At 42.8% G+C, this 22,563-nt stretch overlaps 1 protein-coding gene across 1 annotated transcript in view; it reads left to right on the forward strand.

The window, feature by feature from the left end:
* Positions 1 to 22,563, forward strand: part of SZT2 (SZT2 subunit of KICSTOR complex) — a 127,940-nt gene that overhangs the window by 56,531 nt on the left and 48,846 nt on the right. The window contains exons 24-37 of the mRNA XM_063427658.1: positions 200 to 335; positions 932 to 1,036; positions 1,264 to 1,453; positions 4,014 to 4,070; positions 11,369 to 11,481; positions 11,713 to 11,977; positions 12,093 to 12,240; positions 12,466 to 12,558; positions 14,805 to 14,886; positions 18,572 to 18,838; positions 19,503 to 19,641; positions 19,798 to 19,914; positions 21,043 to 21,106; positions 21,207 to 21,392. Of these exons, the coding sequence (XP_063283728.1) occupies positions 200 to 335; positions 932 to 1,036; positions 1,264 to 1,453; positions 4,014 to 4,070; positions 11,369 to 11,481; positions 11,713 to 11,977; positions 12,093 to 12,240; positions 12,466 to 12,558; positions 14,805 to 14,886; positions 18,572 to 18,838; positions 19,503 to 19,641; positions 19,798 to 19,914; positions 21,043 to 21,106; positions 21,207 to 21,392 (1,962 nt within the window). The remainder of the gene's footprint in view (positions 1 to 199; positions 336 to 931; positions 1,037 to 1,263; positions 1,454 to 4,013; positions 4,071 to 11,368; positions 11,482 to 11,712; positions 11,978 to 12,092; positions 12,241 to 12,465; positions 12,559 to 14,804; positions 14,887 to 18,571; positions 18,839 to 19,502; positions 19,642 to 19,797; positions 19,915 to 21,042; positions 21,107 to 21,206; positions 21,393 to 22,563) is intronic.

Raw genomic sequence — 22,563 nt, forward strand, 5'->3', positions numbered from 1 at the left:
CTCGTATATTAGTTTCCCCTTTTACGTTGCATTACTGAAATAAATGAACTTTTGCACGATATTCTAATTTTTCGAGTATCACCTGTTTAACACTATTTAGCTGGAATTACCGGGTTACAGAGTTTCTTGCTGCCTTTTATCTAAGTTTGGAATTTGCAGGTTTGGATGTAATGTAACAATGATAAAATCTTTGTCTTAGAGTCTGTGCTCCACAGAAGTGACTGAAGATGGCCGACTGTCTCCAGACATGGACGGTCCTCCTCAGTGGCGCTGCTATGCCAAAATGAAGAATCCACAACACCTGCTGCTGACCTTCCTTCCTGCATCCTTCTCAGGTAGGTAACCTTTCACACCGCTGTGGGACGTCTGAAGGGTTGAGGTTAACATTGTTGGGTGCAGGGTATTTTCTGGTGAATATGGTGTCCTTTTTTGTGTTAAGAAAAAATGGAGGAAGGGATAGCTGCAGCCATTAAATGAATTATTTTAAGATTAGAGCCAAGAAATGTTGAGTACTAATCCTTGTTTTGTGCCTGAGCGATCATACTTTGTACACACACACATCAGTAAACGTGCTTTGGATAGATATGTGTACTAACCCCCACTCACATAATCCACTCTCTGGAAGTGTAATTCACAATTGTATCCAAATGATGGGAACAGTGACAGTAGCTTTGCCTATCAGGTGATGTACAGAACTTGCAATTCAAATGTCTCAGAAATACCATACAATTCCCTTCAATAATTGACCTATAACAAAATTAAGTTTAAATTCATGGATTCATTAAAGAAATAAATAAGGCTAAAACAATCCACCTGAAGACAAATTCAGCATTTGTCAGTGAGGTCACACAGAGAAATGCCGTTTCTTAATCTTTGTCTCTGTAAGTGGAACTGGAAGTGCTCGTCTTAAGTCATATCCTTTGTCCCACAGACGTACAGAAGCTGAATACCGCAGATCAATCTATGACACCAGATGGAAACGCCTCTTATTCTGACAACACAGGGATCCCCACCTTCACCGTTACCCCGGCACCGAGTAAGAGGTTTTGTTTTTTTCATTTGTTTTGTTTATTTAACCATTTGTATTTTCTTTGAAAGTTCCAAGATCACGACATTGCTTGTAGAAGCTTTTACACTGGAGACAAAAGAAAAAAATACAGTTTCTTGTTGTGTTTTACTTAATACACCAATAGTACTGACTGGGGTAAACATAGAAAACTCACAAATATGACTGTTGTTTAAAAGCAGCTTGTTTTCTGACAGGTAGTAGACCGGAAGCAGAGCAGAAAAGAGAAACGCACATTATTTTTAGCCGCCAACCTTCTCTGCAAGACGCGGGGTCATCCAACCGCCTGCGCTGCCCTGTGTATGTGTATAATTGTCCACTGGAGGTACTGCGGGAGCAGTTAGTCAATCCTCACCAGCACAGGTCCTCCAGCGATGTGTTTTTCAGGTGAGTTTAAACGTCAGTTTCTGGGTTTGTTTCTTCTTTGATATCTTCCCTGCATTATTCATTGCTCCATGTCTTCTACCTATTAAATAAAACTGTTTACTAGCCATAATGCTGCTGCCTTCAGCTCTTCACGATTCACCAATTCATTCCTTCTTAGACATTAAAGGACACTCAAGCTTTGCAATTACCCTGATTTTCAAAGTATGTAAATATTTTTTACATAAGGAGTTAGAAATGCATTAAAAGATATAAAAAAACAAAAAAGTTAAAATAATGGATAATTGTAAAAAAAAATAAAAAAAAAATTCAGTGCTGAATCTTTTTATTTTATCTACTTTTGCTTGGTAATGCTTATTTAGCAGCGGTAGAGAAGTAGCAGGTTTGTTTCTGATGGGTGCACAGTACCATTGAACATGCACACTTTATGTGCGAGCTGACTCTCCTATGGAATGCTTTGAGGCTTGCAAAGTGATGTTGCGAGCATTTGCACTGCTTTCATTGATGATTCTGTGCATGGTAAAGCGTGGACAATGTAATTACCTTTAGAATTCGGTTTCCTGCTGGAAAGGAAAACTAAAGCAAAATTCTGCATCTTTTACTTTTTTTGAATATTAAAGTGACACTCCGTGGGGCTCTAGAATTCATGTAAAATGGTAACGGTGACATGGCCCCTTACATGGTGGCACCTGGAGGAAGAACTCCAGGAAATTCTCTGTCCTTGGTACCAGCACCATCTTCTTCTGCCCAGTTTCAGTTTCTGGAGAATTGTGACGGTGTACACATGAGCAAAAGTAAAAACCCAGGGGAGAGACTGTGCGGACCCTCCAGAACACTGATAACACCCAAATCACAAACTGCACATGGAAACCCAGCTTAAAAGACAAAGCAGTTCATACTATGCACTGTGATATCCACAGTGCAGGACCAAACACAGCCAACTCATCGCTGCTTGGCTCTGTGAGAGGTCCTCTCTGTTAAGTTCTCCAGGCTCCTCTTCAGTTTCTTCCTATTGTAGAACAAATTCACAGTGGTTCCTTTTACTGTCATGGATTCTAGTTAAAGTTTACTCTCTTTATTCTGTTTCATTTTAAATAGTGCTTCCTGTGCGCTCTTTGTTCCTGTATAGTGCGTTACGCTCTGTGCTTCTGTATGGTGCGTTACGCTCTGTGTTTCTGTATAGTGCGTTACGCTTTGTGTTTCTGTCTGCTGTGTTAAGCTATCTGCGCCTGTATGGTGTGTTATGCTCTGTGTTCCTGTATGGTGCGTTACGCTCTGTGTTCCTGTATGGTGCGTTACGCTCTGTGTTCCTGTATGGTGCGTTACGCTCTGTGTTCCTGTATGGCGCGTTACGCTTTGTGTTCCTGTCTGCTGTGTTAAGCTCTCTGCTCCTGTATGGTGCGTTACGCTCTGTGTTCCTGTGTGGTACGTTACGCTCTGTGTTCCCGTATGGTGCGTTACGCTCTGTGTGCCTGTATGGCGCGTTGAGCTTTGTGTTCCTGTCTGCTGTGTTAAGCTCTCTGCTCCTGTATGGTGCGTTACGCTCTGTGTTCCTGTGTGGTACGTTACGATCTGTGTTCCTGTGTGGTACGTTACGCTCTGTGTTCCTGTATGGTGCGTTACGCTCTGTGTTCCTGTGTGGTACGTTACGCTCTGTGTTCCTGTGTGGTACGTTACGCTCTGTGTTCCTGTGTGGTACGTTACGCTCTGTGTTCCTGTATGGTGCGTTACGCTCTGTGTTCCTGTGTGGTACGTTACGCTCTGTGTTCCTGTATGGTGCGTTACGCTCTGTGTTCCTGTGTGGTACGTTGCGCTCTGTGTTCCTGTGTGGTGCGTTACGCTCTGTGTTCCTGTGTGGTACGTTACGCTCTGTGTTCCTGTGTGGTACGTTAAGCTCTGTGTTCCTGTATGGTGCGTTAAGCTCTGTGTTCCTGTGTGGTGCGTTAAGCTCTGTGTTCCTGTATGGTGCGTTAAGCTCTGTGTTCCTGTATACTGTGTTAAGCTCTCTGCTCCTGTATGGTGCGTTACACTCTGTGTTCCTGTATGGTGCGTTACGCTCTGTGTTCCTGTATGGCGCGTTACGCTCTGTGTTCCTGTATGGTGCGTTACGCTCTGTGTTCCTGTATGGTGCGTTACGCTCTGTGTTCCTGTATGGTGCGTTACGTTCTGTGTTCCTGTATGGTGCGTTAAGCTCTGTGTTCCTGTATGGTGCGTTAAGCTCTGTGTTCCTGTATGGTGCGTTAAGCTCTGTGTTCCTGTATGGTGCGTTAAGCTCTGTGTTCCTGTATGGTTTGTTACGCTCTGTGTTCCTGTATACTGTGTTACGCTCTGTGTTCCTGTATGGTGCCTTACGCTCTGTGTTCCTGTATGGTGCCTTACGCTCTGTGTTCCTGTATGGTGTGTTACGCTCTGTGTTCCTGTATGGTATATTTGTTTTGTTAACTTATGGTCTCTTATGTTTTCTGGTGTGTTGTGAATACACAAATTACTGTCAGACGGAGAAGCTCCTGTGTTGGAGCCCTTTATTGCCCAGGAGCTACTAATGCTCTGCTCTCTTTCCCAGCGAGTTTAAACTGCAGGAGCCTGTATCCTGGGCAATCTTCCAAGAGTTGAAAACCAGGTAGTATTTACAACCTGCTGCTGCTTCGCTAAGAGGAGAGGAACAGCTATGGGTTCGGGATTGAAAGTTACTGTAATACTGAGTGCAGTGATGGGAGAGGGATAGAAAGTTACTGTGATACTGAGTGCGGTGATGGGATACTGAGTGCAGCGATGGGAGAGGGATAGAAAGTTACTGGGATACTGAGTGCGGTGATGGGAGAGGGATAGAAAGTTACTGTAATACTGAGTGCAGTGATGGGAGAGGGATAGAAAGTTACTGTGATACTGAGTGCGGTGATGGGATACTGAGTGCAGCGATGGGAGAGGGATAGAAAGTTACTGGGATACTGAGTGCGGTGATGGGAGAGGGATAGAAAGTTACTGGGATACTGAGTGCGGTGATGGGAGAGGGATAGAAAGTTACTGGGATACTGAGTGCAGTGATGGGAGAGGGATAGAAAGTTACTTGGATACTGAGTGCATCGATGGGAGAGAGATAGAAAGTTACTGGGATTCTGAGTGCAGCAATGGGAGAGGGATAGAAAGTTACTGGGATACTGAGTGCGGTGATGGGAGAGGGATAGAAAGTTACTGGGATACTGAGTGCGGTGATGGGAGAGGGATAGAAAGTTACTGGGATACTGAGTGCAGTGATGGGAGAGGGATAGAAAGTTACTGGGATAGAAAGTTACTGGGATACTGAGTGCGGTGATGGGAGAGGGATAGAAAGTTACTGGGATACTGAGTGCAGCGATGGGAGAGGGATAGAAAGTTACTGGGATACTGAGTGCAGTGATGGGAGAGGGATAGAAAGTTACTGGGATACTGAGTGCAGCGATGGGAGAGGGATAGAAAGTTACTGTAATACTGAGTGCAGTGATGGGAGAGGGATAGAAAGTTACTGGGATACTGAGTGCAGTGATGGGAGAGGGATAGAAAGTTACTGGGATACTGAGTGCAGTGATGGGAGAGGGATAGAAAGTTACTGGGATACTGAGTGCAGTGATGGGAGAGGGATAGAAAGTTACTGGGATACTGAGTGCGGTGATGGGAGAGGGATAGAAAGTTACTGGGATACTGAGTGCGGTGATGGGAGAGGGATAGAAAGTTACTGGGATACTGAGTGCAGTGATGGGAGAGGGATAGAAAGTTACTGGGATAGAAAGTTACAGGGATACTGAGCGCAGTGATGGGAGAGGGATAGAAAGTTACTGGGATACTGAGTGCGGTGATGGGAGAGGGATAGAAAGTTACTGGGATACTGAGCACAGTGATGGGAGAGGGATAGAACGTTACTGGGATACTGAGTGCGGTGATGAGAGAGGGATATAAAGTTACTGGGATACTGAGTGCAGCGATGGGAGAGGGATAGAAAGTTACTGTGATACTGAGTGCAGTGATGGGAGAGGGATAGAAAGTTACTGGGATACTGAGTGCAGCGATGGGAGAGGGATAGAAAGTTACTGTGATACTGAGTGCAGTGATGGGAGAGGGATAGAAAGTTACTGGGATACTGAGCGCAGTGATGGGAGAGGGATAGAAAGTTACTGGGATACTGAGTGCGGTATGGGAGAGGGATAGAAAGTTACTGGGATACTGAGTGCAGTGATGGGAGAGGGATAGAAAGTTACTGGGATACTGAGTGCGGTGATGGGAGAGGGATAGAAAGTTACTGGGATACTGAGTGCAGTGATGGGAGAGGGATAGAAAGTTACTGGGATACTGAGTGCAGTGATGGGAGAGGGATAGAAAGTTACTGTGATACTGAGTGCAGCGATGGGAGAGGGATAGAAAGTTACTGGGATACTGAGTGCAGTGATGGGAGAGGGATAGAAAGTTACTGGGATACTGAGTGCAGTGATGGGAGAGGGATAGAAAGTTACTGGGATACTGAGTGCAGTGATGGGAGAGGGATAGAAAGTTACTGGGATACTGAGTGCAGTGATGGGAGAGGGATAGAAAGTTACTGTGATACTGAGTGCAGCGATGGGAGAGGGATAGAAAGTTACTGGGGTACTGAGTGCAGCGATGGGAGAGGGATAGAAAGTTACTGGGATACTGAGTGCGGTGATGAGAGAGGGATATAAAGTTACTGGGATACTGAGTGCAGCGATGGGAGAGGGATAGAAAGTTACTGTGATACTGAGTGCAGTGATGGGAGAGGGATAGAAAGTTACTGGGATACTGAGTGCAGCGATGGGAGAGGGATAGAAAGTTACTGTGATACTGAGTGCAGTGATGGGAGAGGGATAGAAAGTTACTGGGATACTGAGCGCAGTGATGGGAGAGGGATAGAAAGTTACTGGGATACTGAGTGCGGTGATGGGAGAGGGATAGAAAGTTACTGGGATACTGAGTGCAGTGATGGGAGAGGGATAGAAAGTTACTGGGATACTGAGTGCGGTGATGGGAGAGGGATAGAAAGTTACTGGGATACTGAGTGCAGTGATGGGAGAGGGATAGAAAGTTACTGGGATACTGAGTGCAGTGATGGGAGAGGGATAGAAAGTTACTGTGATACTGAGTGCAGCGATGGGAGAGGGATAGAAAGTTACTGGGATACTGAGTGCAGTGATGGGAGAGGGATAGAAAGTTACTGGGATACTGAGTGCAGTGATGGGAGAGGGATAGAAAGTTACTGGGATACTGAGTGCAGCGATGGGAGAGGGATAGAAAGTTACTGGGATACTGAGTGCGGTGATGGGAGAGGGATAGAAAGTTACTGGGATACTGAGCGCGGTGATGGGAGAGGGATAGAAAGTTACTGGGATACTGAGTGCAGTGATGGGAGAGGGATAGAAAGTTACTGGGATACTGAGTGCAGCGATGGGAGAGGGATAGAAAGTTACTGGGATACTGAGTGCAGTGTTGGGAGAGGGATAGAAAGTTACTGTGATACTGAGTGCGGTGATGGGAGAGGGATAGAAAGTTACTGTGATACTGAGTGCGGTGATGGGAGAGGGATAGAAAGTTACTGGGATACTGAGTGCAGCGATGGGAGAGGGATAGAAAGTTACTGGGATACTGAGTGCGGTGATGGGAGAGGGATAGAAAGTTACTGGGATACTAAGTGCAGTGATGGGAGAGGGATAGAAAGTTACTGGGATACTGAGTGCAGCGATGGGAGAGGGATAGAAAGTTACTGGGATACTGAGTGCGGTGATGGGAGAGGGATAGAAAGTTACTGTGATACTGAGTGCGGTGATGGGAGAGGGATAGAACGTTACTGGGATACTGAGTGCGGTGATGGGAGAGGGATAGAAAGTTACTGTAATACTGAGCGCAGTGATGGGAGTTGATCAGAGAGCTGTTGTGGCTAGCATTGGTAGTGGCAGCAGTGGGCGTGGAGCGTGGGAAAGAGGTTTGCATTTGGTGAATTGGCCTCTGCTTTTGCTGCATGTTCCTCACCGTGTTTTCGTGGATTGGTGGTTTTACTGATAACATGTTGTGCGACCTGTGAAATACTAATTCAGTCGGTGGGATTTACTTATATTTGCTTAAGGGAATGGGGCTGTGCTCTGTGTCTGACTGCCGGGGAATGCACTGTGTGTTGTTTGTTTTTTTGTCTCTTCCTTGACTCTAATTGAGTAAAACATGTTCTGCCCAATGACTTATCAATTTAAATTTATCATATTCTATGAACTATTGGGGTCAGAGAGATTGTTGAGACTATGTGATAAAATAATATGCTATTACCTCATTCACTCAAGTTTTTAATATGGCATTCTAAGCACTAAAATCAGTACAACATGTTGTTATGGTGCAATCCCCAAGATGCTTCCAATATGCACAGCCATTGCCAACCAAATCTGGACGAATAATGAGGAAATTAAGTCTGCTTCTCTCTGCCAAGGGGCAAAGGTTTGAGAAAAAAGAGCAGTGATAGAAACAATGTAAGCAGCATTGAATAAAACAACCTTACGGAATTTAAAGGGACATGCGTCACTTGGTTTTTAAACTAGCAAGCAAACACTTTATAAAAAATATATATAAACCAAGATAAAGTAAGAAAATCATTGAAACGTATGTAACACATTTTTATAAACTTGGTCAGATTGCGTTATTGGCCCAGGTCTCAGATAGCAGAGTTTCTTCTGTCACCCCCTGCCCCCTACACACAAACAGTTCCAATCTCTGTGTCAATCAAGTCCACTGATGACAAAAAGGGGCATCACTGTGCAGCAGCAGGAGAGAGAAGTGTTCCTGTAAACTAACGTGTTACCTAAATGCCAAAGAGACAGATCCGGGCTATCTAGGGATTTGACCCTTTAGAATGATTGGACAAAACAAAAAAGAGAGAAAATGGAACATGCCAAGAAAATCTATTATTATAATCCTACCTAGTAATTATCTGATCCCAATTAAACTTTGTTAATATTAAACATTCTAATACAGAAGAAGTCAAGTGCAACAATAATCCTTATTACAAACACATGTGCTGCGTAGCTCATTATAAACAACATATTAAAAGTTCAAAGCCACTCAAAGGCTTAATTTAACAGTGCCTATGTGGTGTTAGCTAAACTCTGCAACTCATAAATTAGCTAGTAACACATAATGTGTGTGTATACACATGATGTGTACCTGTGCGTGTGTGTATACATATGTATATATGTGTGTGTGTGTGTACACACACACAAACCTTATAGCGATTAGTTTATATACCACCCCCATCGTTCTACAGTTGAAGAATCATTGTGATTGAAAAATCTCACTGTTGTCACCATTTGTTAAGAATTTTAAGTTCTTCTAGATGTACATTATTATTATTTATATAACGCCATAACATTCCGTAGCGCTGTACAATGGGTGGACTAACAGACATGTAATTGTAACCAGACAACTGGACGAGCAGGAACAGAGGGGTTGAGGGCCCTGCTCAATGAGCTTACATTCTAGAGGGAGTGGGGTATAGTGACACAAAGGGTAAAAGTAGGGGTATGAATTAGGTTGTTAGAAAAGTATTCACTGAGGGCTTAGTAGGTAATTTTTGACAGTTGCAGGAGAGGAGTCATGGAGGGAAGGGGATAAAAACCTGCTAACAGTTTAATTGATCTGCTTTCCTGAAGAAGTGAGTTTTCAATAATTTTTTGAATGAGTGGAGACTGGGTGAAATTCTTACAGAGAAGGGAAGGGAGTTCCACAGAAGAGGTGCAGCTCTGGAGAAATCTTGGAGGTGAGCATCATCTGTGGGAGTACGGACAGAGGATATACCTAGGTCTTCGGCAGAGCACAGGGGCCTCAACGGGACATACTTGTGTATTAGGGAGGATAGGTAGGTTGGAGCTGCATTATGTAGAGACTTGTAAGCAAGTGCCAGAATCTTAAATTGAACCCTATATCTAACTGGAAGCCAATGCAGGGACTGACAGAGTGGGGAGGCGTACATGCAGGCCGTACATTTTCCATTGCTATGTGCCCACAATCTTGAAACTTGAATAGATTGTGAGTGGCTAGTGACAAAAATATCTTTAAAGTTTTGGCTGTATTTTTTCAGTATTAGAATGTTTAATTTAAATCGGGATCGGATGATTGCGAAGTATTATTGTCCTAATTGGTATTTATTGGATAGTCCATTTTCTGCCTTTTTTTCCTGCTAATCGGCGAAGTAAAGATTTACGTAATTTCTTTATCCAATCCCTGTATGCACTTACATACGGTTTGATTGTGCCTTATGGTTCAGTTGTGTGAACTGCAGGATATATCCAAATGAGTTTATTAGAATCTTGGAGTTATGAGAATGATGAGAAGGCAGAAAACCCTGGTTGTTAGAAATTCTTACTATATTTTGGACCCTTTTAAAGGAAATGCAGATATTGAGTGATCTGCTGCTGAAATGCATCGTGAATGTAGAAAACATAAAGTATTCTAAGTAACCCTTTTCACATCCAAGTACTATTGTGAATGTCTTTTAGTTATGCCCACCCACACACATGCTTGGTTACCTAAGAGTTCATTGTCCATAATTTAAAGTGAGCTCTAAGAATAGCTGAAATGGGCAACTTTCCAATTTGGCCGAAAATGTCAAATCTACATGTTTAGTATGAAGGGAGTTTCCTGGTTTATCATGGCAGCATCACTTCTAGGTAGCTCCGCAGCAACAGGACAGAAAACAAGACTGAAGGAATTAAAACTCAGCAGAACAAACAGGGCATGTTCTCTGTGTTTTTTTTTTTTTTGGGCAATCTTCCCGTGTGTATCATGGTGTTACAAGATGAGGTTCAGCCTTTCTTCATCTGAAGAACTCCGTAAACAGCAGCAGAAGGACTGAGATCGTTACATTTCATTATCTTTAGTGCAACGTGGGATTCAAATTATCCAAATTCTTCATCAAATGTAGAGAGAAACTTCATCAGTCGGATGTAAGAGAATGTCTGATAAAATACCTAGAGGGCTCTCAGTCTTTTTGGAAATCTTAACATTTATTTGTTCTTCCTATAGAGAATAGAAACGGGGAAACAACGTTGACCTCCTCTCTGAGATGTTGGATTTCCAATGTTGTATTAAAAACGTATTCTCTAAGAAACCGAGCTCCTCCAGATAAGATAAAGACTAATTACACCAGGTCACTGGCAACCTCATTGGGCAGAGGTTCCACCTGATGACATCTTCAGGGCAGCCTCTCCAATGACCTTTATTAAGCATTATAAGCTGGATCTGGCTTCATTCTCTAGGTCTTTTGGTAAAGGAGTTATGTCTTTTGTTGACTCTCAGAGATAAAAGGTCTTGTTTGAAGCCATATTCTTCCCACCCCCCTGCTTTTTTTTATTTAGCTTGGGTTTTACCCATAAGTGAGGCTTCCATAATTAGCCAGGATTATCGAAAATGTATATTATTTTCCTGGCTAATATTTATGGCAGCATCAGCAACCCTCCCCTATAATTTATTCAGCCCTTTTTCACTGGACTGTGGGATAGTAGGAGAAGGGACTTTTCGTCACTACATTCTCGTTTTTATTCGTCAATTGTGTTTCTACCCTGTTCTTTCTGGAAGTGGAGCTACCCATAAATAATAGCCAGGAAAATAAAATTACGGTAAGTGTGCTATACATTTTCCAGATTTTGTTTAGTTTTTCTAGGCATTTGCTGTCCATTTATGTGTTTTTATGTCATTACAGTAAATTTGCCATGATGTCTATTACTGATGATGTTTTTACAGGTGGTGTCTTTCCTGTGCGCTGTGTGCATTCAGATAAATGTCCTATTTAGTTGTTTGCTGGTGTATGTAATTGTTTAGTGCTGGATATGGTTTATGGATCGTGGACCAAAGACTGCCATTCATCGATTCCAGTTACACGCTCACTCTGTGTTCTTGCAGGTCACATTCTCTGGAACGGGTGTCTGCAGTGCCCACCATACACCCCAAGCAGAAGGAACTGATCGACTATTGTAACTTACTGCAGGAACATTACCACCAGTGCTATGTTAAAGGTCAGATCTGGCAGTGGGTGGATTGTTTCTTGAAGTGTTGGGAAAAACTTTTTTTTTTTTATTCTCAAAAGATTCTTGAAATCTCAGATTGCTTAATCTAATAAACATGTAGTCTACCTTTCAAGAAGGGGATCAAGGCATCATTGAAATATTTAAAGTAACTTATTAAATATTTGTTTTAATGTTTAGTCTTCTGAACTTATTGTGTCACGTTTCTTTTTGTGTTTGTAGGTTTGTTTAAGGCTTTGCAGCAGTCATTGTGGGTATCAAATCAAGACTTGCTAACTGCGGTGGATTACTGCGAGGAACAGCTTCAGGAGATCGACATCACCAACTTCCTCATGACACTCTGTGGGCATCTTCGCACCTCCCGAGAGTCACATCCACCAAACAAAGCCGCCGTTATTGTACGTCCTCCCAACTTTCGCATTGGTAGTCTGGACCAGGAGGAAGACCTATCTTCTCTGGATGGTCCAGTGCTGCATTTAGAGACCAGGTACATGATGAGAAGACCATCTCTGTGTAGGTTCACCTGATTGGTGAAAGGATCTATTCTCTTCTCTTCTCATGTTTTTTTTTTTTTTTATATATATCTTTTCATTTCTATTTAGTGTTGACATGGAGGAGAGTAATGAACAAGAACCTCAAATGCCTTCTATTCCTGAAAGCAGCAGTCACACACATGTTGAATTCCAGCTCTCTCTTCTACAGACTGGGCACCCTTGTGAGGTGTCACCTGACCTACACAGAATTATCCAGGTATTTACTCTCTGCTGTCTCTTTCTCCTGTTCCAATAAACTGTACATACATCTCTTCTTCCCCCAAGCTCTGCGCTGGACACCTAGCAATCTTGTGCTGTTTTCCATTTATCCAGTGATGGGAGCTGATCTAGCTGCTGTTACGTTATGATCCTTTTTCTATCCTGAAGTTATGTGGCCAATATGTGTCTCACTCATCTTATTTTTTTTTCTTTTTCCCCTCAGGATAAATTTCTTGCTGTAGGAAGTTTGCATTTCAAAACGGTGCCTTCAAACCCACACTATTTCTTCTACTGCCCTTCATCTCCAAAGAGAGAGGTAAGTGTGTGTGTGTCTGCTGATGGACATCACAATACATGTTTTCTTTATTTGTATAAATTAGGTCAAATGCCGTAAATAACTTTCAGAAGTACATTTCGTCTTGGTCAGGTTAATTATTTACATAATCGATCAGCTTGTGAAAAAAGACAAAGAACTCCTTACAGACATAACTTTCCAAGTGTCCGTAGTCTTCTCTTCCCTCAACCAAATCCTGTATCTGATACAAAATTGTTCGTTATTGTCTCAATTGTTAAATTCCCCTTTTAACGTAAAGCGCTGCGGAATAAGCTGGCGCTATATAAATACCAATAATAATAATAATAACTGCAGCTCGATCTTGTTTTACTGTATTGAGGGGAGTTTTATGCAACGCTTCATGAAACCATTCATTCTCAGCCTAAACCTCTGAGATCTTGCCAATTACACACAGTTTATTTCTTACTCCTTGATTTGAAGTGGTCATGGGGCCTGAAGTCTGTACAGAATGCTGCACATTGAGTTTAACCCCACTGCTATAGTGGTTATCGTGATTTGAGTAACCCCTTAAAGCCAATGGAAAACCATTCAGATGGCTTTTTTCCCCAGACTATGTTAAAAAAAATAAACAAAAAATAAAAGTATTTAAACAGACATAGAGGCAGGACTAATGAAATACGATATCCCCGACCTATACATGCCTTGACCTTGACAGGCCCTCTCTAGCTTTACTACGGACAGCATGCAAACCGATTCTCAATTCCTTAGACCTGTGGGACCACACCTAGAAGAAGTTCAATCTAGCAAGCACTCCTTCCCCCATGTCACCTGTATACCGCAATACACCATTTCTGCCGGGCATGAGACAACAGGGCTTTACAAATTTAGAAAGGGCAGGACTCCAGAGATTCCATCACCTGTGGCCAGGGAACACTATCCTTCGCTTCAAATGCTTACGACAGGAGATTCCACTCACTACCTCCAACTTTTTCCTTTACATACAAATATGTGACTTTGCACACTCCCCAGGTGTTAAAGAAGCAGCAGCAAAAACACCTACCACATTTAAACAGCTCGGCAATGATGGAATCTACCGAAAAGGTCTCATCTCCCTTCTCTACACTCTTCTTAGCGAAGAACCCTCAGTATGACCTATATAGATAAATGGGAAGCAGACATGGGAGAAACCCAAGAGGGCAAAGAGTGGCAGGAAATCTGGTAAACCGCATCCAAAGTCTCCGTATGCCTCCTGTCTCAAGAACAAATGTATTAGATACTGTTCCGGTGGCATGTCACCCCAGTTTTCTTACACAGAGTGGGTCAAAACCCAACAAACTTATGCAGGAAAATGTGCGACCAAAAGGGGACCTACTTCCACATGTGGTGGGATTGCCCCAAGCTACACAGTTTCTGGAAGGGAGTCAGGGACCTGACCACCAAGGTACTGCAGATGTCCATAACCTTATCCCCACTGACCTATTGCGCCCCATAGAGGGCTAACCCAGACACACAAATAAACAACTGACTCTAATAGCTTTGGCAGCAGGGAGAGCGCTCACGGGAGCAGGCCTCAAAATCGAAAACCCCTCACTACAAGAGGTTATTCGGAAACTTAGAGACACCCACATCATGGACGAACTCACTGCCAAAGTAAGGAACTCAGAATCCAAATTCATCAAAGTTTGGCCCACAAAGGAACCTTGGCCTCACAGGGGAAGCTTGGGAGTGGGCAGGCAGAGCCACTGGGGTTCAGAGAACGCTCTGTGGACGGGCCGGTGGTCCAGCGCTTTCCTTCTGGAGGCGCACCCCAAAGTGGGGTAACACATAACGAATAAGCTCACACATTTCATAAGACACATCCCACTCTAAGGGGACAAAAAACATCCCTCTTATTCCGCACACCTTCCTTCTTACTCCTTTTCTACTTATGTTCATTCGGGATTTTCTACGTTATCTAATAAAACAAAAAAAATTATTGGACAGCATGTGCTCGTATAAGGGCCTTAAGGCCCAGCTAATGTAACTTGACATGTAACGGCCTGTATTGTACCTGCAAGGACATACCATGATATCTTATGCTGCATCGACATGTTACTAAATCATATCATATGCTGTCAATACAAAATAAAGAATAAAAAAAAAAATCTGACACTGATTTCAAATACTGATCTTAAAATTAGTTTTCTACAGTTTAAATAGAGTAAAATAAGTAACAAGTCATCCCCCCCCCCCCCCCCCCAATTTAATGTTTGCGGTTCGTCCCACAGGAAGACCCTCCACCAGACTTAGAAGACCGGAAGCTCAGTGAGGACATGGAGGTATCTGACGCAGAACCGGCTGTTGAGGAGGGTGAGAATCGTTTCCAGAAAATTTCAAAATCCATCTGTAGGTAGAAAAGCTGCAAAGATGGAGCATCTGTTAGGTGTTTGTGCCACTTACTTTAATCGTACTTTCCACAGTACGTTTGGGAAAGAGAACTGAAAATTAATGGAGGAGTAACACGCTCTTTGATAGGCCAGGTTTTAGCCATTAAACTGCACTTTCCTGTCACGTCTAAAAGCAGCAGGGCAGAGCACAGTATGGCACGTGGCTTCGTGCGTTTCTCAATGCATGTCACAGCCAACATAATTGACGAACTAAGCAATACAGTGCCCAGCGCTCTGCGAGCCGAGGATACGGTGCATAAACTGTAACATAATATCCTTGCAGCTCGTCACAATTTAATCTCAGAAACGCAGAGTCCATCTTACTAAATTGCAGTTTTGTTGAATCAAACATTTCAGCAGGTTTTGACATGTAATTAGTCGGACATAGTGAACATATACATATACATTATGCTAGCTCACATAGTATTCTTAAAATTACGCTGGCAGAGCGAAAACTGCACATATAGAAACATAGAATGTGACGGCAGATAAGAACCATTCGGCCCATCTAGTCTGCCCAATTTTCTAAATATTTCATTAGTCCCTGGCCTTATCTTATAGTTAGGATAGCCTTATGCCTATCCCACGCATGCTTAAACTCCCTCACATATGGTGGCTTTACAAGTATTCAATGGTGATATGTAACCATGAATAATTAAAACACATTATTCTTAAACGAGCTGACAATTTATGAGGAAGGGTTGAAGGAACACAAGAATGACACTGTTGCACATAGAAGGCTTATCAATAAACTACAATCTTTGAGTTTGGATTCCAATATTGTTGAATGGGTAAGGCAGTGGCTGAGTGACAGGCAACAGAGGGTTGTAGTCAATGGAGTATATTCGAAGCTTGGGCTTGTCACCAGTGGGGTACCTCAGGGATCTGTACTTGGACCCATTCTCTTTAATATTTTTATTAGTGATATTGCAGAAGGTCTTGATGGTAAGGTGTGTCTTTTTGCGGATGATACTAAGATATGTAACAGGGTTGATGTTCCAGGAGGGATAAGCCAAATGGCAAATGATTTAGGTAAACTAGAAAAATGGTCAGAGTTGTGGCAACTGACATTTAATGTGGATAAGTGCAAGATAATGCATCTTGGACGTAAAAACCCAAGGGCAGAGTACAAAATATTTGATAGAGTCCTAACCTTAACATCTGAGGAAAGGGATTTAGGGGTGATTATTTCTGATGACTTAAAGGTAGGCAGACAATGTAATAGACTAGCAGGAAATGCTAGCAGAATGCTTGGTTGTATAGGGAGAGGTATTAGCAGTAGAAAGAGGGAAGTGCTCATGCCATTGTACAGAACACTGGTGAGACCTCACTTGGAGTATTGTATGCAGTACTGGAGACCGTATCTTCAGAAGGATATTGATACCTTAGAGAAAGTTCAGAGGAGGGCTACTAAACTGGTTCATGGATTGCAGGATAAAACTTACCAGGAAAGGTTAAAGGATCTTAACATGTATAGCTTGGAGGAAAGACGAAACAGGGGGGATATGATAGAAACATTTAAATACATGAAGGGAATCAACACAGTAAAGGAGGAGACCATATTTAAAAGAAGAAAAACTACCACAACAAGAGGACATAGTCTTAAATTAGAGGGGCGAAGGTTTAAAAATAATATCAGGAAGTATTACTTTACTGAGAGGGTAGTGGATGCATGGAATAGCCTTCCAGCTGAAGTGGTAGATGTTAACACAGTAAAGGAGTTTAAGCATGCGTGGGATAGGCATAAGGCTATCCTAACTATAAGATAAGGCCAGGGACTAATGAAAGTATTTAGAAAACTGGGCAGACTAGATGGGCCGATTGGTTCTTATCTGCCGACACATTCTATGTTTCTATGTAAGAATAGCAGCATGTGAGAGGGAAGGACACATGGACGGATGGACATCCTTTTAGATGCCTGTGTCTAGTTAAAGGGAAAATTCAGAAAAAAGAAAAGTCCTCACTTACAAAATACATGTGGCCGCAACTCCAAAAGTAAATAAGCCTGGATATACTGGGTATCATCATATTTATAGCAGATCAATAGGTGTGAAATAAGCCTGGATATACTGGGTATGATCATATTTATAGCAGATCAATAGGTGTGAAATAAGCCTGGATATACTGGGTATGATCATATTTATAGCAGATCAATAGGTGTGAAATAAGCCTGGATATACTGGGTATCATCATATTTATAGCAGATCAATAGGTGTGAAATAAGCCTGGATATTCTGGCTATGATCATATTTATAGCAGATCAATAGGTGTGAAATAAGCCTGGATATACTGGGTATCATCATATTTATAGCAGATCAATAGGTGTGAAATAAGCCTGGATATACTGGGTATCATCATATTTATAGCAGATCAATAGGTGTGAAATAAGCCTGGATATACTGGGTATGATCATATTTATAGCAGATCAATAGGTGTGAAATAAGCCTGGATATACTGGGTATCATCATATTTATAGCAGATCAATAGGTGTGAAATAAGCCTGGATATACTGGGTATCATCATATTTATAGCAGATCAATAGGTGTGAAATAAGCCTGGATATACTGGGTATCATCATATTTATAGCAGATCAATAGGTGTGAAATAAGCCTGGATATACTGGGTATCATCATATTTATAGCAGATCAATAGGTGTGAAATAAGCCTGGATATACTGGGTATCATCATATTTATAGCAGATCAATAGGTGTGAAATAAGCCTGGATATACTGGGTATGATCATATTTATAGCAGATCAATAGGTGTGAAATAAGCCTGGATATACTGGGTATCATCATATTTATAGCAGATCAATAGGTGCGAAATAAGCCTGGATATACTGGGTATCATCATATTTATAGCAGATCAATAGGTGTGAAATAAGCCTGGATATACTGGGTATCATCATATTTATAGCAGATCAATAGGTGTGAAATAAGCCTGGATATACTGGGTATGATCATATTTATAGCAGATCAATAGGTGCGATAACAGGGTTACCTATTCAGTGCTGAAATACTCCCAGTAATCAAATGATACTTCACACAGGACAAGTTTGTTGATCTGCACTCATAGAGAATCCCAAAAATACATCAGGAAGAAATCATAGAAAAAATGCATATGGCAAGATACTAGAACTGCAGTCCTCGTGAATGCTGCATTGGTCCAAGCATGTGAAAAATGAAAAAACAAAGGCTATAAGTAAACAAAGTATAAAAAGTCCGAAACCTGAGCATGGGACCACCCACAGCTGCTATACAGGGGGGGAGACCATCAAAGAAGCAGACCCTAAAGAAAGATTAGAGAAAGCCTGGACTCGTTTCGCATAACTCCTGGTGCTTTCTCAACGTGTGTGCAGACCGTGCTCTGTGCACAGACGGTACACACTCACTACGTGGATGACAGACACACGTATCTTTTTAACCCCTTAAGGACCAAACTTCTGGAATAAAAGGGAATCATGGCATGTCACACATGTCATGTGTCCTTAAGGGGTTAAACCTACTGTGGGCATTCTTGTTATTTTGCCTGCTCAGAAGCCTTTAAATCTGTAAATAGAGCCTCTTTATAAAACAATGCTAAATGTTGATATATGCTCAACTTCACAGGTACATCAGCAGGGGGAATCACTACCGAGAGTGACCCAGATCTTGAGGTTGAATATCGCGAGCACTCTGATACTGCCGTATCATTGTCAGAGTCTGATACCGTCAATCAAGATGAAGACTCTTTCAGCGTTCTGGGAGGAGAGTCTCTAAACGGCCAAGACTTGTGTGAGCATGAGATGCCCCCGCTCTTTGTACACCTCATCTGTTCTGTGAGCCACAAGAGCCAACATGGATCAATGGCAGTGCTGACATTACCCACGTGCCTGGGTGAGTAAAAGAAACTGTGCAAGTCATTGAACACTACTTTCCTTGCATCCTATAGAGGATTCTACAATATTCTGTTTTGAAATAAATAGATTCAAGTGTAGTCCCAGTCCCACAAGTTAATATCCCTTTGTTTTTGAGCAGTGAGGAACATAATCAATATGCTGCTTTCTCAGTTTGCTCTCCATCTCCAGTGCATGAGAATAATCAGACAAAATGGTTGGACAACATTTTGTGGTAATGTTTCACTGGGTCATCGAATAAACCAGCTGAGAGAAGGAGAGTGTGTGTGAATGGACGTTTGGATATACCTTGATAGCACTGCATGAACATGCGGCCATTGCTGTCCTTTCAATGGCTGAACCTTGGCAGTCCTGTGGCACTTGGCATGGGCAGCATTAGTTTGTTCATATATATATATATTCAGACATGGTACAGGCTCATAGAAAGGGCAAAACATGGAGTATATGACATTTCTCAGGAACACCATATAATTAGCTTAAAATAAAAACCAAAAGCCATGAATGTAACTCATCATAATTTTATGATTTATGCAACAGGATAAAATAAAATATTAGGCTTGACTTTCTGTTTAACTGCTCAGATTCCTGTATTTGTGTAATGGACCAGACATTGAAAGGTTGGATTTATCCCTTCTGCGTTCCAGGTGAGGTTATTGGTTGTCTGGAGAACAGTGAATCCCAGGAAAGCATTGAGCTGGGAGAGCTGAGTGTGATGCTCGATATCTACGTTCTGACGTTACCCCTGGATATCGATGGAGTAAATGGAGAGTCTCAGCACGTGAGGTTAGGCCCAAATATGTGCATGTTTAAAGTGTTATCACAGCTCTGTGATACGAATAAAGAATCCATCATAAACTGATATGTTCCTCTGTTTGGTGCTTTCACTTCATGTTGCTTGTGTTTAACTGTGCCATGTGTTTGCTTCCTCCAATGATTAAGGTACACTTCTGAGAGCAGCGTTTCATTTCCCCGCTCCCCGGCACAGCCATCGTCTTACAGATCTGATGAAGAGATTCCTCCCACCCTGGAAAGATTTCATTCTAACGTGGACCAAAGGTATGTTTTTCCAGAATTTTCTGTCCCTGTATATTCACCGTGTGCCCTTAGTTTGTTTTTATATATATATACAAATGCACTAATAGAACTGCACTCTATTACTCTCCCTCGAAGAGATGTCATAGTGTCATTACAAAGCTTTTCTATTAAAAGCAATGCTGTAGCTAAAAAGGAAATCAATTCTTGTGTTCGCACTAAGATAAAATATTGCGGGGCTCTAGTTAAGAACCCTGACAACCTCAAGAATCAGCAGAGTGGAATTTGATCTCTAACCTTAGGCTGTTCTGGCCCCCCATGATAGCTGCATATCCAATACTTGGCACTGTACCCTGCAAAGTTTCCCCAGTGCTGTGCACATTCACGATTTGATGGATTGCTTTCACACTGACGGCTAAATAGAACACCACTTGCAACTCAAAGAGTCCACAAATGCTTACTGTGTGATCTGCTGTGCGCATGGCTAGCATTGTGCACACGGCTAGCATTTTGCGCGCGGTACTCACGGCTAGCATTGTGCGCGTGGTACACACGGCTAACATTGTGCGCGCGGCTAGTATTGCGGGCATGGTACCCACGGCTAGCATTGTGCACGCGCCTAGCATTGTGTGCGCGTTCCTCACGGCTTGCATTGTGCACGCGGCTGGTATTGTGAAACTCTGCTTTGCGTACTGTCAGTTTGTATCTATAAAGCTAAGACCATTGTGCTTTTTTTCACCCCTTCACTTTGCTTCCCTTGTTTAATTAACTGCCCTATGCTCTCCTTGGCTACTCTGTACATTGTTCGTCATCATCATAGGATGTGATTACAATAAAAATCCGTAAGTAATCGTCTTAAAGTCTTTCTGTATAAATGGAGGGATTTATGCCAAGTCTTTTTCTATTAATCCATTTATAAAATTTATCCTGATTTGAGAAATGTTATTAATGATCTAATCTAAACCCGTTTCCTTGTATTCTGTATTACCCAGACATACAGACCTTGCATTTTATTTAGCTGCTAATATTTCTTTCTTTTTTTCTTTTTGCTCTCTCATCCCTGATGCTGAGCTTAAACTCTTGTTTCCTACCTTTTAAAGGGATAGCAAGTAGTAATCATTAACTACGTTTCATCTCTGTCTCTCTCTGTAGATACTCTGCTCTTTCCAGGCTCCCGGCGGAGCACAGACAGGCCATAGATGTTACCATGAACGAGGTGAGTTCCCCTTATTTCCCCCTACGTTACCTTCCACCGTCCTCACTGAGATTCCCTATCTCTCCTGTGTTGCTAATCCCGTTCTGGATCTATTTCTCAGATTCGCTGGCTGCTTGAGGATGAGCTTGTATCCGCTCTCCGCCACTCTCGTGTCATTACTCCTGCCATCTTGCAGAAAGTTCTTGCACATGTCCGTGATTCTGAGGGACGCCCTCACTGCCACAGGGAACTCGTGCAGCTTCAGTTTGTGTTTGGACCAGAGAATTCTCTCCAGAAATTTAAAGAGGTAAACAGAATATTCCTGTCATGTAACACTGGTTTCCCTTTGATTTAAAGAGCTCCTGGTACTTGCCACTTATAAATAACCCGGGCATATTGCTTCTGAGGTGCCTGTTAATCACCTGTACAGGATGCTCTTGTAGGGATGTGTGTTGCTTGGTATGTCCCTTTAAATAAACACTAGATAACTCACATGTAAATCACTGAGTGTCGCACACTCAGACACCTCAATTGTTGCGAAGGAGCAGTCTTCATCCGGGACCTGTTACTAAGAGAGGATCTGATAGAAAGGTCCTTTAACTATGTGTGAACCAAGAGTGCATGCACCAATGTTCACATGGTAAAAAGGGTTGTTCGTACGTAGAGGTTTATTCATTTATGTTCAGCCCAGAAATGATCTAGTAACTGCAGATTTGTAGGCCGTGTTTTAAAGAGCCTTTCTGAACCCATGAGAAAGTGGTTTTTATTTTGGGTGCCATGGCGTACAATTAACTGCACATCTTACAAAAACAGGGGATATTTTTGTCAGCCCGAGCATTGAGAGAATCTCGCCCTCTGTCAGCCCGAGCATTGAGAGAATCTCGCCTGCTGTCAGCCCGAGCATTGAGAGAATCTCGCCCTCAATCAGACCAAGCATTGAGAGAATCTCGCCCGCTGTCATCCCGAGCACTGAGAGAATCTCGCCCGCTGTCAGCGCGAGAAGTGAGAGAATCTCGCCCACTGTCAGCCCGAGCACTGAGAGAATCTCGCCCACTGTCAGCCCGAGCACTGAGAGAATCTCGCCCACTGTCAGCCCGAGCATTGAGAGAATCTTGCCCTCTGTCAGCACGAGCATTGAGAGAATCTCGCCCACTGTCAGCCCGAGCACTGAGAGAATCTCGCCCACTGTCAGCCCGAGCACTGAGAGAACCTCGCCCTCTGTCAGCCCGAGCATTGAGAGAATCTCGCCCTCTGTCAGCCCGAGCATTGAGAGAATCTCGCCCTCAATCAGACTGAGCACTGAGAGAATCTCGCCCTCTGTCAGCCCGAGAAGTGAGAGAATCTCGCCCACTGTCAGCCCGAGCACTGAGAGAATCTCGCCCTCTGTCAGCCCGAGCACTGAGAGAATCTCGCCCTCTGTCAGCCCGAGCACTGAGAGAATCTCGCCCACTGTCAGCCCGAGCACTGAGAGAATCTCG

The sequence above is a fragment of the Pelobates fuscus genome, chromosome 7 (assembly GCF_036172605.1).
Source record: "Pelobates fuscus isolate aPelFus1 chromosome 7, aPelFus1.pri, whole genome shotgun sequence".
Lineage (NCBI taxonomy): Eukaryota > Metazoa > Chordata > Amphibia > Anura > Pelobatidae > Pelobates > Pelobates fuscus.